The sequence below is a fragment of the Dromaius novaehollandiae genome, chromosome 13 (genome assembly GCF_036370855.1).
Source record: "Dromaius novaehollandiae isolate bDroNov1 chromosome 13, bDroNov1.hap1, whole genome shotgun sequence".
NCBI lineage: Eukaryota > Metazoa > Chordata > Aves > Casuariiformes > Dromaiidae > Dromaius > Dromaius novaehollandiae.
This window is the reverse complement of record NC_088110.1, coordinates 22,380,173-22,395,228: the sequence shown is the minus strand read 5'-3', so window position 1 is coordinate 22,395,228 and position 15,056 is coordinate 22,380,173. Positions and strand designations below refer to the sequence as shown.

At 62.7% G+C, this 15,056-nt stretch overlaps 1 protein-coding gene across 1 annotated transcript; it reads left to right on the top strand.

The window, feature by feature from the left end:
* Positions 1 to 30: 30 nt before the first annotated feature.
* LOC112987850 (dual specificity protein phosphatase 22-A-like) lies at positions 31 to 13,320 on the top strand. Its single transcript, XM_026107928.2, has 7 exons — positions 31 to 39; positions 1,695 to 1,728; positions 2,849 to 2,931; positions 5,044 to 5,093; positions 7,372 to 7,446; positions 7,940 to 8,111; positions 12,058 to 13,320. The coding sequence occupies exons 1-7, from the start codon at positions 31 to 33 to the stop codon at positions 12,244 to 12,246; spliced, it is 612 nt and encodes a 203-aa protein (XP_025963713.2). The 3' UTR covers positions 12,247 to 13,320.
* Positions 13,321 to 15,056: the final 1,736 nt, after the last annotated feature.

Here is a 15,056-nt window from a genome sequence, read left to right as displayed (position 1 = left end):
GCGGGGAGAGGAAAAGCCATGGGGAGCGGAATGAGCAAGGTAGGTGCAGGGCGGCGGGATGGGGCCAGCGGGCTCCTCCTCCGCGGCATCTTTTTGCCACTCTCCGGGGGACGCTCGTTCCCAGGCCGCAACGATGCTCTGGATGCAGCCGGTTGCATCTTCCTTTTCTCCTTCCCCTTTGAAACGCCAAGTGTTTGAGAAACGGTTTTTTTCACGTCCGTTTGAAAGCAAACAGCGATCCCTGGGTTTATACTAAGGGTGATGAACTAAGTGCTGAAGTGTGCTTAAAAAGCGACAGCTGGCTTTCAGTGCTGTCCCTTGGGTGGCGGAGCCCTGGCACCAGTGTCCTCAGGGCCAACGTGGGCCCCTCGAGCCTGCTGGGCTCCGACCCAAAATTACCGGGGTGCGCGCAGGGAAATCTCCATCCCTCGTCACCTCCAAGACACCTCTGTGCTGGGACAATTCGTGCAAACGGGCTAAGCGGGGTTTTACTGGTGGTCGTTGCTCAGCTGAACTTCAGGGCTGGCAGAGGGGATTGATTTCTGCTTGTATCTTTAAATAACTGCTTGGTACATGTGTTATCCGACTTAAAATTAGACTCTGGAACAACAACAGAGACACCAGATCGGGACAAGCTCCCTGGGTGGCTCTGCCGTGGTCTGATACGGGGGTTTCAACCGCTGTGGCTGCCAGCAGCCTCTGCACCGGGGCTGCGGGTCCCTGCGCTGCGCCTGTCCCGTGCGCGGGGTTGTGCTGTGCCAGGGTTGACAACTCTGCGCTACACCGTCCGGCTGCGCCTCTGCGAGACATAGGGCCCAGCAACCCTGTTTAGCTGCCCTAAATAAAATGCCTCTGAGGTTTTGTTGCATTGGGTGCGGAGCTGTTCACTGAATCCAGGTGTTTGCACGCCAGATGTTGTCAATACAGGAGCGTGGCTTCTCCCCCCAGCTCCTATCTCCTGTTACACGTACGACTGGAAATGGCCCTAGCAGGTTATCACACTCCATAAATAGGCGAAATTGTCTCTCTTTCTTTTTTGTAGCCAACAGCAGAGAGTGAGAGACAGATTTTGCATGCTTGGAGGCACCGCGGCATCCTGGCCAGAGAAGCGTTATAAATAGCCTGTGCTATTTATAATAAATCCATAATGCCCGTTTATTCCCAGCCGGCAGAGGCGACCTTTGAAACTATTGGGAAGAGGCGGTTGCTATAGAAAGGCAAAGCGAAGCCGCAGGCTGGCGGCTGGGCCGGGCTCCTCATGCTGGCGGGTCCCACGTGCCCCCGAGCCGGACTGAGCCGGCGGGCCTGTTTGGGGAATCCAGCTCCCAGCGGGACCTTTCCGATGGCAGCGTGTCCAAGGGACAAAATGCAAGCTGGGATCCCTGTCCCCGGCATATGCGCTGAGTTTTCCTGTGCTCTGCGCTCCCGGAGAGGGATTTGCTCTGCATCTGGCACCTGCAGGAGTTTTGGCTGGGTTCAGCCTGGCGCTGGTAACGAAGATGGTTCGTTAGGTGCTTAGTCCCTAATTGCCCCGGGGGATTTGCTGCCAGAGGCCCCGAGCTGTTTGGGCCTTTCTGCTCTGGAGGAAGGAGAAGTCCTGGGTCGGGTCCTCGGGAGCCCTCCCGCTCCCGTTGTGCAAGGACGCACGTTGTACCCAGTGCAGTCTGAAATGCCTCTTTTTTGTCTCTTCCCAGGTGGTCCAAGGCCTCTATCTCGGGAACATCCGGGGTAAGTGCGTTTCTCCGCTCCACCTCCTCCCCGCGTGCGCGTCTGCTCCGCGCGGTTCACCAGCGGTGCCGGAGGCCCCTCTTCTCCCCGCACGGGGATCTCGGCCCTTTTCGAGGTCCTTTGTTCCTGGAAACCAGTGTCTTGAAAACTGCAGCCGGCACCAAGGAAAGGGTGTTTCCAGGTCCCTTTTCCAGCCCTCCCTCATACCTTGCAAAAAGTCCCATTTCTTTGGGAGGCTCCTTGCGGCTGCTCCCGCTTGGGGACCTCGGGGCCTTCGGGAGAACCAGACACCTGGAAAAGCCCCGTCCCAGCTGCAAGCCCAGGCGGCCCCGTGCAAAAAGCAGCAGCGCTGGCCCTGGGCGGGGGCCGTCCCCAGGCACCGGCGGTCACCGAACGTGCCCGAGCGCCTGGGACCTGCTCTCCTGGCTGGAAACCTCCCTGTGTTTGCTGAGATGATGGCGGCAGGGCCACCACCGGGCTTTCCTGGAGGAGCATCCAGGCCTCCAGCCCCGCTCGGCCGTGTTTCACCTACGTGGTGAGGATGCAACTGCCTTTTTCAAGTTAGCGGGTTCGCTTCCAATTTTGGCGGCAGTTTTAGGAGCCGCCTTGCCTGCTGCCCGCCCGGTGGTGGTCCTTGCTTTGAAGGAGGTGCCTTGCAATGCCGCTGGGCTCTGCGAGCCCTGGGGGGAGAGAAACGCCTGGACGGGAGCTGCAAAGCATCCTGCCCTGGTGGGAGAAACGCCTTTTTATTGCAATGCACGCATTTCCCGTGCTGGAGCCGGCCTCCTTGCCTGTTTTAGCGTCTCCCAGGAAAGGCTGGGGGGACGTTCTGCAAGGGGGATGTACATACGTTTATATATTTAACGGATTTCTGCCGTGCTCCTGCTGCCCTTGGCGCTGACTCAGCCCTCCAGGGCGAGGGGCAGGCAGGGACCCCCCCGAGGAACGGAGCGGGGGGGACCGTGGTGGCACGGCGCGGAGGGGTGCCGGCCGCTCGGAGACCTCCCGGCGGAGCCAGCGCCGTGTGCGAGGGGGAAGGAGCGGCTGGATTTGTGCTCGCGCTTCGTGAAGCCCACCTGCGCGGCGGGCAGCGGGGCTCACGCGCGGCTCCCGCTCGCAGACGCCGAGGACCGGGAAACCCTGCTGCGGAGCGGCGTGACCCACATCCTCGCGGTGCACAGCAACGCCAAGCCCGTGCTGGAGGTGAGGGCGCCGGGGGGCTGCGCCGGGGGGGCCCGTGCACCGGGGGCAGCGATGGGGCTCGCAGCGACGGGGCTCGGCGCTGCAGGACCCGGTTCCTCCGTCCCGGCGCGGGCGCGGAGCGGCGCCCGGGGCCACGAGAGGGCATCGCCGCCCCACGCAGCGCGGTGCCGGCGGCTGGCAGCGCCCAGGGGCGCTCGGTCCCCGGCCTGGGGGGGTTTCCGCCTCCGGCCCTGTCCCCGGAGGAGGGAGAGCCCCGACGGGACGGGGATGGGCGCAGCCTGGGGTGGGGGCGCGGACCCCCTCCCCTGAGCCTGGCGGTCCCGCTGCCTCCCCGCGACGGAGCCGGTCGCAGGGAGGAAGAGGAGGCTCTGGCTGAGCCGTGCTGCTCCGGCTGCTCGGGCTGGACCGCTGCTCCGGCTGGCTGGGGCGTTTCTTGGAGTGAGGGGAAAAACGCCCCTGCGCTGCTCCAGCCCCTCAGCTTGGGAATTTCATGGTCAAACCTCCCCAAAACCAACCCCAAAGCCCCCCCGGGCTGCGGCTGGGCCCCGAGCATGGTGCAGGGTTCAGGGCTGAGCTGTGGGGGTGGCGGCAATGCCCCCCCTCCGGGGGGTTTGGGACCCCTGTGCTGCACAGGGGACGTGGATGGCCCCAGCGTGCCGCAAAGCGGCTGGGCAGGGTGGGCGAAAGGGGGGAAACTGAGGCACGAGGGGGCTGCTGCCAAAGTCACCCCCTCTCCTGAGTGCCGGTCCTGCCGACGGGCTCCGGGGGTTGGGTCTGGCCCCCGAATCTGGGCTGCGGGAGGCGAAGGGCCGGGGAGCCCCCGCTCAAAATAACCGCGGGAGCTTTTCCTCGCGGAGGAGCGTTGAGTAACCTGGGAGGGGGAGGAAAGGCGCAGGAAGGAGGGTGCACAAAATCCGCGGCCGAGAAACGGCTGGCGGGCGGCAGCGGGGCGGCAGCCGGAGCCTCCGCGCGCGGCGCAGGGCAGGCGGGCAGCAAACCGCCCGGCGCTTACAACACCGCGCTGCTGGCGCGAAAGGGGAACTGCGAACGGCACCGCGGGTTGAGCAACGTGTCAATCACAGCGCCCGGCCGGGGACCGCAAACCCGCGCCCCGGGCCCGCGCTGGGCCGGTGCCCGGCGAGGCTGTGGCCGGTGGCTCGGCCCGTGATGCCCGCAGCAGCGCTGGCCCGAGGCCGGTTTGCTCCCTCCAGCATCCCGGGCTGAGCCGCGGCCCCGACTCGCCGTCCCCTCCTGTCCCAAACCTGCGTCCCCAGCCCTGCATCCTGTGCAAAGTGGGGCTGGTTGCATCTTTTCAGCAAGCATCACTCTGGGCTTCCTTGGTTTCCCAACTACCATCTTCAAGCACCGGGCTGAGACCCATCAAACTCATTCCGCATGTGCTCCTGGCAGCTCTGTCCACCTGCACAGGGGGCGGATGGGGTTGGAGCCACCCGGCAGCTTCCCTCCGCTCCCTCCTTGCATCCTCCGCTGCTCCCATCCCTCGCTGGCACTCATCGCCTGGGGCTTTTTTGCTGAGACACCTGGGAGGAGGCGGATGAAGACGGGGCGATCTTTGGTGCTCAGTGCTCGGCTATTCCGGCCCTCTCCGGCAGGATCTCCACCCTGCTTGGCTTGGAGAGAAAAAAAAAAAATCAGATGAAAAGGCTCTAATTTTAGTCTGGACAGGGAGGATTGAGGAAGCGATGCTTTAAAGAAAGGAAAGTAACCTGGCCTATGCCAATGTGCGTCAGGATGATTTATCATGTATTAAGAGGACAGGGAGGAAATAACTCACTGGTGAGCGTGGCGGGGTAAATCCGTGCCCATGCACATCTCGCTGGTGGGGCTCACGCCCCGGGGACCTGCCTTTCCCATTGCTCCCGGGCTGGAGGCGTCAGGAGCATCCTCCCGGCTCAGGTGCCATCCCGGGCGCTGCTCCGGGCCGGGGAAATCCTGCCTCTGCCATGGCAGAAACGCCTGGGTATCGCAGGAGGGATTTTACCCCAAGCGCCTGTTGGACTAAGGCTCCTCTAGGGAAAAGGGACAGGGAGAAAGGGGAGATTTTGCCTTTTTCCATGGTGTCTTACTGCTGCGACTCTCTCTGTCTCACAGGGCATGACTTATCTCTGCATATCGGCCTCGGACTCCTCCAGTCAAAACCTGTAAGTGACTTGCGACCCTTTTGCCTCCCTGGGTAGCGTTTTGTGAATTGTCTGATAATAAAAGTCCAAATTCCACTGAACGAAGGTTCGAGCTCTCACTCCTGCCGCAGGAGCTCTGCATCGGTGCTAAGCTTCAAAAAAAGCAGAGGTTCGCTCTCAGGTGGTTCACGCTGGTCGGGGTTTTAAAAATCTCCGTGTTTCTCTATGTGTATGCGGTCAGCAAACCTAGTAAATTGATTTTTCGACTGAATTTCAGAATTGTTTCTACTGTGAAGGGCTCCAAAGGGTGTGGTTTTCCTTGTCTTAGAGGAAAAAAAAAGATTTATACAAATCTCCCCAACGTTCTCCTTGAAAAGAGAAACGGAATAATCATGCAAACAAATTTTCACAGAAAACGAGAGGCGAGCGTGTGGGGCAGCGCAGGCGATTCTGCAGAAACCAGCCTGATAGAGGCTGCGGTTTTCCGCTGCCTTCACATCCACTAACATTATCCGCGGGGTTATTGCATGCCAGCCGGGGCCCACGGGAGGTGCAGCGAGTTGTGACGGGCTCAGCCACTCGCCCGGGGCCTGCGGAGGCTCTTTCTCTCCCAGGGCCTCACGTGCCGCCGGCAGCCCCGTGACCAGACCCGAACCCGCCGCAGAGCCGCCGCTTTTCCAGCGTCTTTTGGAGAAGCCGGCCGTGTCCCTGGCGTGCGATTCTGCTTGCTCACGCTCCCGCTGAGCGGAAAGAGAAGCTTTACAAGAAAGCCCTGCCTCAGCAAGAACAGGGTTTTTTGGATTTTTTTTTCTCTCCTCTCGTTTCTTTGCACTTGTGGCATGTCTACTGAAGAAAAAAAAAAAAACCCAAGAAAAAGCTCGGCTGCCGGAAGGAAGACGTATTCTATTTTTTGCCTGTCAGTTTATGCCTGGGATTTCACAATCCCGGTGAACTTGGTGTCCTGGAGAGGCGTGTGCCTCAGGATGCGCAGGGCTGGGCGCACCGGTCCCATGGGACGCCCGGCCTCGGCAAACCCGCCGGAGCTGCGGAGGTGCCTCCGGGGGTCTGGTGGGCTCAGACCCGCGTGAGCATCTGCGGCGGCCCCGGGGGCTGCTGCCCGCCTCCGCTCCGCGGAGATGATCCGGCCAGGGATGCATCCCCCAGGATAAGCCCGGGGCTGGGGAAGGCCCCTGCTCTCCTGGCTGCGGCGGTCCCCTTGCTGCGGTGGCTGAGGATGAGCCATCTCCGCAGCCCACGGGGAGTCACAGACTGCCACCAAGGGACTACGTGTTTTGTGCGTGTGGCCAAGGCTTCAGAGAACTCCCCGTTTTCCCTCTTCTTGAGCTGTGGGCGGCAGAAACCCTTGCTATTTTTGAGCCTTTGGTTGGTTTCTTAGAAGATGCCCAAACTCTGCTCTTCCAAGGAAAGAAGAAGAGCATCGCTCCGAGCAGAGGGAGCTGGAAACTTTCAGCGGGTCCTGCCTTATTCCTGCAGGGAAGCTGGGCTGGGGGCAAGCGTGTGCCGGGGGAATAACTCCGTGGTGCTCAGGTCTTGGCTTCTGAGAAATCAGGAAGGCGAGCGCACGCCCCCTCCATCACGCGGAGGCAGAGGAAGTGTGGGATCCGTGCGCCAGGGCCGGCCGGCTCCCGCGGCTCTTGCTGCCGGCCCAGCGCCGCTGCCCGGACGGGGCTCCCGGCAGCCTCCCCCTTTCCCATCCGCCTCTGCCTTCTGGCCGGGTTCGTGTGGACATGTGCTCGGCTCCGCGCGGCCGATCTTGGAGATGCTGCTTGGTTTGGGCAGGATTTAGCGGCCGCATCCCATGGCAGCGAGGAGCGGGAGCGGTGCCCAGCACCGAGTGCAGGCAGTGCCGCTCCTCCCAGCCCTCCCGGCTTGGGTTAAGGTGACCGTTGCCGGGAGCCGCCCGTTCCTGGCAGTACTTTTTATTTCGGGAGCGCAGCCAGGTGCCCTGGGGCGCGTTGCTGGCTGCCGGCAGCTCTGCCTCCCTGCGCAGCCCTGCATGGAGCAGCTCCCGCGGGGCAGCTGGGTGCTTTCGGCACCGAGGGCGTTTCCCAGCCTGATCCCGGCAGCCGGTGGGAGATGGGGGCTCTGGTTCTGCCGGCGGCATCGCCCTGCCCCGGCCTTGAGGCCTTGGGAAGCAGGAAATCCTGGGAAAGCCCTTCACGTGGTTTCCTTCCTCCTAGATGAAGATCAGCCCCTCCGGAGGCCAGGCAGTCCGGGGAGGGTTGCTCTCCTCGGGGAGCGCCTCGTCCCCGCCTCACCTTGCCGCTCTCCCTTCTAGGATGCAGCATTTCAAGGAGTGCATCAAATTCATCCACGAATGCCGGCTCCGGGGGGGAGGCTGCCTCGTGCACTGGTAAGCGCTCCCGGGCCGCTCCGTCACTCGGCCTCGTCGCTGGTGGGTCCTCACGTGGCGGGGGGAGGCCTGCTCGGCGGGGAGGACGGGTCCCGGGTGCTCACCAGGGCGGCGCGAGGGCCCCCGCGCCCTTTGGTTGAGGGATGGGAGCGGGATGCCCGGAGACATCCAACGCCAGCTACGGAGAGGAAAAGGAGGCAGCTGGAGCAGCGCGAGGGTGGCAAGGCGGTCTGTGCCCCAGAGACCCCATTGCCCAAAGAAATGGGGAGGGATCTGGCCGGGGGACCGTGGGAGCATCCCCGGGACAGCCGATGCCCTCGGAAAGATGCATCCCAGCTTGGGGACTGGAGCCGAGCCTGGCACTTGCGGCTGCGCTGCTCAGCTCCAGCTCTCCATCCTGTCTCCCAGCGATGGGACTCGCTTTTCGGGGGGACAGCTTTTTTTTTTGTAAAGAAAGGATCAAAGCCGCCCGCGGGGCTGACTCTGCTCCCAGCCTGGCAGGGGTTTCCCGCAGCACCACCGTCCTGGTGGCTTACCTGATGACGGTCACCGAGCTGAGCTGGGAGGGCTGCCTGGCCGCCACCAGGGCCGTGCGCTCCTACGTCAGCCCCAACTGCGGCTTCCAGCAGCAGCTGCAGGAGTACGAGGCGACTTTGCTCACGGAGGTGGGTCCCGCTCGGCTCCGTGCCTCCAGCCACGTGCGCGCTGCGGCGGGGACCCGCTGCCGAAGGATGGGCCGCGGCCTCGCAAGCCGGAGCCCCTTTATACGCGACTGCGGAGCGTGCGAGCCGGCGCGGCTGCTTTGCATGCAGCTCGCTGCGGGGCCCAGATGTCTGCGCGCGCTGGCCTCTGCGCGTGCTATTTATTACCTGGGGGTTTTGCTTTTTGCATGCGTGCACGCATGCAAAAAAAGGAAAAAAAAGTGCCGAGACATTACGCGAGTGCACTTAAACAGGCTGTCTGAAAACCCAGCGCTGTTGTTTTCTCGAGAGTTCAACGAGGACGCAGTGGGAGGGAGGCGGGAGCATCAATCCCGCCCTGGGAGTCAGGGAAAGGGCGATGGACGGATGCAGGGAATGCCCCGAGCTTCCCATGGCGCCGCGAGCCGCAGCCGGAGCATCTGCTGGGATGAGATGGTGCAAGGTCCCTGCAAGCCTGGGATCCTGGATGGCACTTGCATCAGGCAGGACTTCACCTGCAAGAAAATCCCTTGCTTTTAGAGGCGTCTGACAGAGAGAAGCAAGTGTTAATTAATTTTGGTCTCCTCTCCCAAAATGAAGCAGGGCGTCAGGTTTGGGGGCAAAGCCCAACCTCCCCCCAGCCCGGCAGCAGAAGCATCTTCAGCTGCTGCAGCCGGGAGCCATCGTGCAACGGCCCTTGGCGGTCCCAGGGGATTTCTCGCCTCTTCTCCCCAGCGCCGCTGCACGTGGCCCGGTGCCGAATGCTGGCACCTTCCCACGGAGCAGTGCATGGGGCTCCCTGCCGGGGCGGCGCAGCGGGCGGGTGCCGTCCCACGAGGGACGCGGCCCTCCTGGCCGTCACCCGCCTGCAAAAACGCCAGGGCGAGGGATTGCAAAACACCACCGGGCCGGAGATTCCCCGCGGGGCTTCCCTGGCGGGGCGAGCACTCCCCGAGCCCTCCCGCGCACCGCCGGGATGCTGCGTGGTGGTCGTCCTCCGAGGGAGTGGGCTTTGCCGTGCCGCCGCACGCTGCTGGATCCGAGTTATTCCCCCGGCTGCCCCAGATCGGGGGCGGCCTCCGCAAATGCCATTTGTTCTTCCCTTTTTTTTAGGCTCCGAGTTTTCTTTGCCTTTTGGTTTCTTGAAGTGGCACCATGGATTTTGCAAGCGTTGCCCTGCAAATGCCAAAGGCAGGACCCTGCGTGGGGCGAGTTCCCTCGACGTGTGCCGCCGAGCGTGGGGGTTTGAACGCCTTGCGCGGATTTTGCAAGCGTTGCCTTTTATTTGAAACGCATCACGTTCCCTGTGACCATCTCGCCTGGGGAAGCTGCAAAGTGCCCTTGTGGGTGGACTCCTGCGCACGCGGTTCTCAGGGCAGAGGCCGGGCGCTCGCGAGGGAGAATGAAAGCGCTCTGCATTACTCAGCCTCAGCTGCATATCTTAATAAGGGGAAGGGTCAGGATTTATGTGCAAAAAATTTGCTCTGGACAAGCAGCAAACGAGGACTGAGCCATGATGGACCAGGCGTTGCTGTGCTCGGAGCGAGCCGGTGCATTTTCCATCTCCGAGCTTCTCCTTGCAAGAGGAAGGGAGACAGGGGCAGCCGTGGCGTGGGACAGGTCAGGCAAAACGTGCTTCTGGCGGGGTGCCGGGATGTGCAGGAGCTGCCTCGCAGCCGGGTGCCCGGGTGTAGGTGTGACCTGAGGCCACCTTGCACCCGTGCACGTCCCTGCCGGTGTGCCCGCACGGCTCGTAGCGGTCAGCTCATCTTTGCTTGTCTTTGCATTGGAAAACCGGAGCTCGTCCCCGTGGCGGGTTTGGGGTCGCTTTCCGAGCGTGCATCGGGTGGGAAACGGGCCCTTTGGAGGATACCGTGACCTGATCTCTGCACCCGTCAGCTCGTGCGGAGGACAGAGGACTGGGGAGGCCGGATTTCCTAATTTAGCCCAGCTGTCTTCCCGGAAGGCAGAAATACGGAAACGCAGGTCTTGAGAACAGCTCGGGACGCTGGGCAGAGCCGGCGGCCTGGGAGGCGGTGCAGGAGGATGACTCCTTGTTGGCTAAAGCCTCCGAGAAACAGGTCGGTCCTTCTGGCCCCCGGTTTCGGGCGGTGCTGCAGGCAGGCTTACTTCCGTGCCTCAGTTTCCCCCGCTCTCCAGCTGGAGACCTCCGACAAGACCCCGGAGTTGGAGATGGGGAAGATGCGCTCCCATGGTGCTGGGTCCAGCCCCGGGCTGGGGGAAACGCGGCTCTGGCATGCCGCCGTGGTTGGGAGCTGGTGAACGGGGCTTCTCGGGGCGCTGCGGATCAAGGGGGGAAGGAGGGGACGGAGAAGGGCAGGACGATGCCGGGCGAGGCGAGAAAAGGCAGTAATGCAGTGCGGAGGAGGCAGCGTGGGCGGCACAGCCGGGTGTGGGGGACGTACCTGTCCCCTGCCCGGAGGTGCCGCGGTGCAGGTGGCACGGGCGCTGCCAGCCCGCGGAGCGATGGGAAACGGCATGGGATCCCGCTCGGCTCCGGCGGTGCGGAGCAGCCCCTGGGCAGCTGGTGACCTCCATGCACCGGTCCAGAGAAGCGAAATCCCCTCCAGCAGCCAGCACATCCGACCTGGAAATCGCCTGGGACGTGGTTCCCAGCGGTTGTTTTCCAGCGAGGAAATCTGTCTCGGCTCCCCGGGCTGGGGCCGGCGTCCAGCCCGAGCAGCGGCTCCTCCAGCATCCGCGTGGGCAGCGTGCGCCGGTGCGGCGAGTCCCCGGCCTGCGGCGAGGGGATTTGGGAAGCCCGGACATTCCCGGCAGAAATCCCCTCTCACTCCACTGACTCTCCCTGGCTGCAGGGAAGGGGGGACCGTCGCATGCCTTCATCCCGGGCTTTCTCCCTCGGCGGTCCCCGGGGTCCTGCGGGTCCGGCTCCGGCATCACCGCCGGTCCAGCACCCGTGGGAGCCGCCTGCCCCGCTCCTCGCAGCCCGCTTCCCCTGGCCGTGGCGGGGCAGAGCCCCCGGTGCCGCGCGGGAGCAGCGGGTGCTGCCGGGGTCCTCTGGGCCGGCGCCTTCAAACCTTGCACCCCGCGATTTGTGCATCCCGATCCGTGCCCTCCATCCTCGCTTGGTTTAGTGCCCGGGCGCTCCCCCGCCTGCCGGATGCGAGCGGGAGGCGGCTCTGCAAACACGGTGCAAGACCCGACCTGCCGGTCTCGCATCCCAGCCCGGCACCCGCTGCCGCCGGGGAGCGGGCGGGGGGAGCTTTCCTTACAGTAACTCGCTCGTAAAAGGAACAGCGGCAGCTTCTTGGCAACGAAGAGTAAATAAAGCTGTTGTCCTGCCCTGGCCCTGCGTGAGAAGGCAAAGCCGCTGCCAAGCCTCCCGGCGGGGCAACGCGCAGTGCCCGGCCCTGGGGCCACTTCGTGCTTGGCTGCGCTGCCGCTTGCCCGGCAGCGGGAAGCAGTTCCTGAGCAGCGATGCAAGCCAATCTGTCTGTAACACCGTCGCTTTGGGTGCAAACGTCATTGCTTTGGGTGCAAAACGCCATTGCTTTGGGTGCAAGAGCCTTCTGCCTTGCTGGCTTGGCTCTTCCCCGCGGCACGTGTCGCTTTCCTCCCTCTCCGTCCCTCTGTGCTCGTGGCTTTGGGATGTAGCTGGGACGCCGTTGCGCCCTTCTTCACCGTTTTCGCAGCTGCGCAGGCCTGTTGGAGCCTGCAAGGTCTCACTCTTACCTGCCCCACGTGGGACACGAGTTTGCAGAGTCTCTGCTAAGCTGGGGGTGCAGGCGGCCCTTCGTCTGGGGGGAAATGTCACCTCTCTCGGTACAAAGGATTTGTGCCATGCGGCATGCTGGCTGCTGCAAAACGGGGTCCTGGCTGCTCGCTGATGAGCCGAGCCCGCCGCAGCCCCCGGTGACATTCCCACCCTCTTCCGGCTTTGTCTCGGCAGTACCGCGCCTGGATCCGGCGTGACTACGGCAGGAACCCGTTCGGCGACCAGGAGGAGCTGCAGCGCTTGCTGGCCCGGCAGGAGCAGCGGGAGCAGCCCGGGAGCCGGGAGCCCTCCTGGGTGGATGCTCCGGCTCCCGTTTTCCCGCGCCCCTCCGGCGCCGGCAGAGGCGGGTGGATGAGCAGATAAACGTCCAGCGCTTGCAGAGAGACGTTGTCCCTGGGGCTGGCAAAACTCACCGCGCGGGTGCCCACGTCCGGGGCCGGAGCGGGAGCCAGCAGCCCTGGGAACTGTGCTGCTTCCAGCCGCCGGCGCCAGGTCGGAGCAGGGGCGTTTGGGGCTCGCGGACCCTCCACTTGGCAGCTGCCTCCGTGTGCATCTCCGGGTAAAGCAGCTGCTTGGCCTGTGCCTCAGTTTACCCATCCGGAAAAGCTCTTGCAGTGCGGGGAGGCTCCGCAGGGTTCCATTTGTGGAGGCGTTTCGGGATCCTCGGGCGAAAGGTGCTGGAAGTGAAAGCCCTGCTGCTCCGATGTCCCTCTCGGAGCACCGCTCTTGGCACGGCAGCCCCGCTCCCGCCTCCGCAGGCAGCCCACCGCCGCGCTCGGACTTTCCTGGTCCGCACCGTCCTCGACAGATGTTCGTCTGGCGTTTTCTCAAAACCCCCGGGGGGGGAAATCCAGAGGCTCCAGAGCCTTGCCTGCTCCCCAGCGTCTCCAGCCTCGGAGCTGGACTGGCTTCGGTTTTCCCCTGCTGCCCAACCTGAATGTCCCTGGTTGCAAAAGCAGCCGGGTGCTCGGCCGACCTGGTGGATAATTTAGCAGCATCTCTCTGCGATGGCCGCCTTTTCAGCACCGAAAGGCTGTTAGCGGGTCCCGTGCACCACACAGCCCCTCCTCAGCCCGGTTTCTCCTGCACAGAAGAGACTGGCTCCGCATTAAGGCCCTTTCGAGGGCCCTTTTCACCCTAGGAGGACCCAGTCCTTTATTTGCTTTATTTTCCACCCATCATCTCTCTGTCCAAGGACGCAGGCCTTCACCCGTCTTTGCATCTGGAACATTGAAGTCTGACACGCTAGCTTTGTCTTTTCCTATAAATACCTTGCTTGGCTTCTCAAAAATTTCTGTTCTGCAATCTGTTCTGAGAAAAAAATGTGCCTAAAATATTTCTAGGAATTCCCTTAATTAAATTTTCCAGCTGCTGGCGTCCCCAGGTGTGACAATGCCATATGTGACCTCAGAAACTTGCAATAAAGGGGAGATTGATTAAAAACGTAAGAGCTGCTGTTCTTGATTTGTCAGGAACGAAGGGACAGGCGGACACGCCTGCTCTGCCGCCGGGCCCCGTTTGCTGTTTTCTCGATGAGAACCGCCAGCAGAATTAAAAGTCCCAATGCAAAAATAAAAAGTCCCAATTAAAAAACGCGGTGCTCAGTCATATCAGAGAGGATTCTGGGAGAGATATCGCGGGGGCTTTTTGCTGTCTCCTTGGTTAGAGGAAAAGGTCCCTTTCGTTGTCTGTTATTCCTTAGGCTCCCGGGGGCTGGAAATGCAGCCGTGGTTTGTACCGGCAGCGCCCGGTGCCCAGGAAAGCACCGGAGCAGTGGAGGTGATGAAGGGCTGTGGATGCTGCCGATCCGGCAGGCTGGAGGGAAGCTCTGCAAACCCCGCAGATAGTGTAGTTAACACCTCGGTTATCGTTTTAGGAAGGAGAAAAATGGAACTTGTGCACCGGAAAAAGAGAAGACAGTTGGTTTCTGGTATTAATAGGAAGTCATCGGAGATATGTGATAAGCAGAGATTAGGTTTGCAGTAGGTGTGATGGGCTCCCTTGGACGGCGCGAAGCGCTGCCGCGCCGTTGCCCGCATCCATCCATCCATCCGTCCATCCGCGCCCTTCTCATGTGGCCTCTGATGGTTTCCAAGGAATTACTGCAAGGAGGCAACCGCCGTCCTGGGAGAAACCGCCCAGGCTTGCGGGAATCACGAGGGATGCGCGTGGCGGCGGGTCGCCCATGGGCTGCCCACGCCGTCGCCCTCCCCACGGCCTCCTGGGGCGAGCGGTGGCTTCTCCGGACGGCGCCTGTGGGAGCCGGGAGCACCCCTGGATGCCGCAAGGTAGGGCCTGAAGTGGTTAAAACTGCGGTGATTTCCACTCCTTACTCCGATGTTGCTAAGAGCTCCCCGCTTTGCTGCTGAGCTGCCCTGTGCTCCGGGAGCTCCCCTGCAAGCCTGGCGCCTCCGGCACGTGGGAATCGCTCTGGTTCGGTGCCAGCGGGCTCCCCAGCACGCTGTTCTCACATGGGGAAACGGTTTGAAAGAAATTCTTGGCTGCGCCGCTGGCCCCGGGGCTGTCTCCGCGCCTCGCCACGCCTTGCCAGCGGCTGCCGGGAAGCCCGCGGGCACCCCGGGGCGTCTCCCACCCCTCCTGGCGCCCCTTTCCCATGCTGCCCACGGGGGGACCGCGACCTGGCATAAGGGGCTTCACTAAACTGCACCAACATGCTGAGAGAGCTCAGCCCTTCCGGCGTAATTTGGTCGTGACATGGAGCAGTGCAGCCGCTTCAGCCCTGGCTCCGATTTTGCCTGTGTTTGTTGTTTGTGCAGTTCTCTGAATTTCCTTGCAATTGCTCCCAGGCTGCCTGCAGAGCCACGCAACCGCAACGAAGGCAGAGGTGGTGGGATCCCCACCGTGGCCTGCAGGGTCGCGTTGAGCCCTGCTTCTCTGCGTCTGTCTCCCTGGGCTCCAGGTGGGACACAGGGCTCGACAAGCTTCGTTATAGGAAACCCCTTAAAATATTCCAAACGTGTCACACCTTTTCTTAAAGAAACATGTTTTAACCCTGCTTTTCAAGGCCAGGCAGAGCAGGGAGCAGCTCCTGCTGCGACCTCGGGCGCCGGCGTGCAGGGATGCAGCGCGGCTGGGGCCGGCGGTGGATGCAGCCCCCCGTCCCTTAGCCCGCCTCGCCGGGGGAGCAGAAACCACCCTCCTGGCTGGAGCTG

What these genes read in the sequence shown, in the direction of transcription:
- LOC112987850 (XM_026107928.2), top strand. An exon ending in CTATCTCGGGAACATCCGGG is followed by an intron (nt 1,729 to 2,848) that starts GTAAGTGCGTTT and finishes TCCCGCTCGCAG; the next exon opens with ACGCCGAGGACCGGGAAACC. An exon ending in ACGCCAAGCCCGTGCTGGAG is followed by an intron (nt 2,932 to 5,043) that starts GTGAGGGCGCCG and finishes TCTGTCTCACAG; the next exon opens with GGCATGACTTATCTCTGCAT.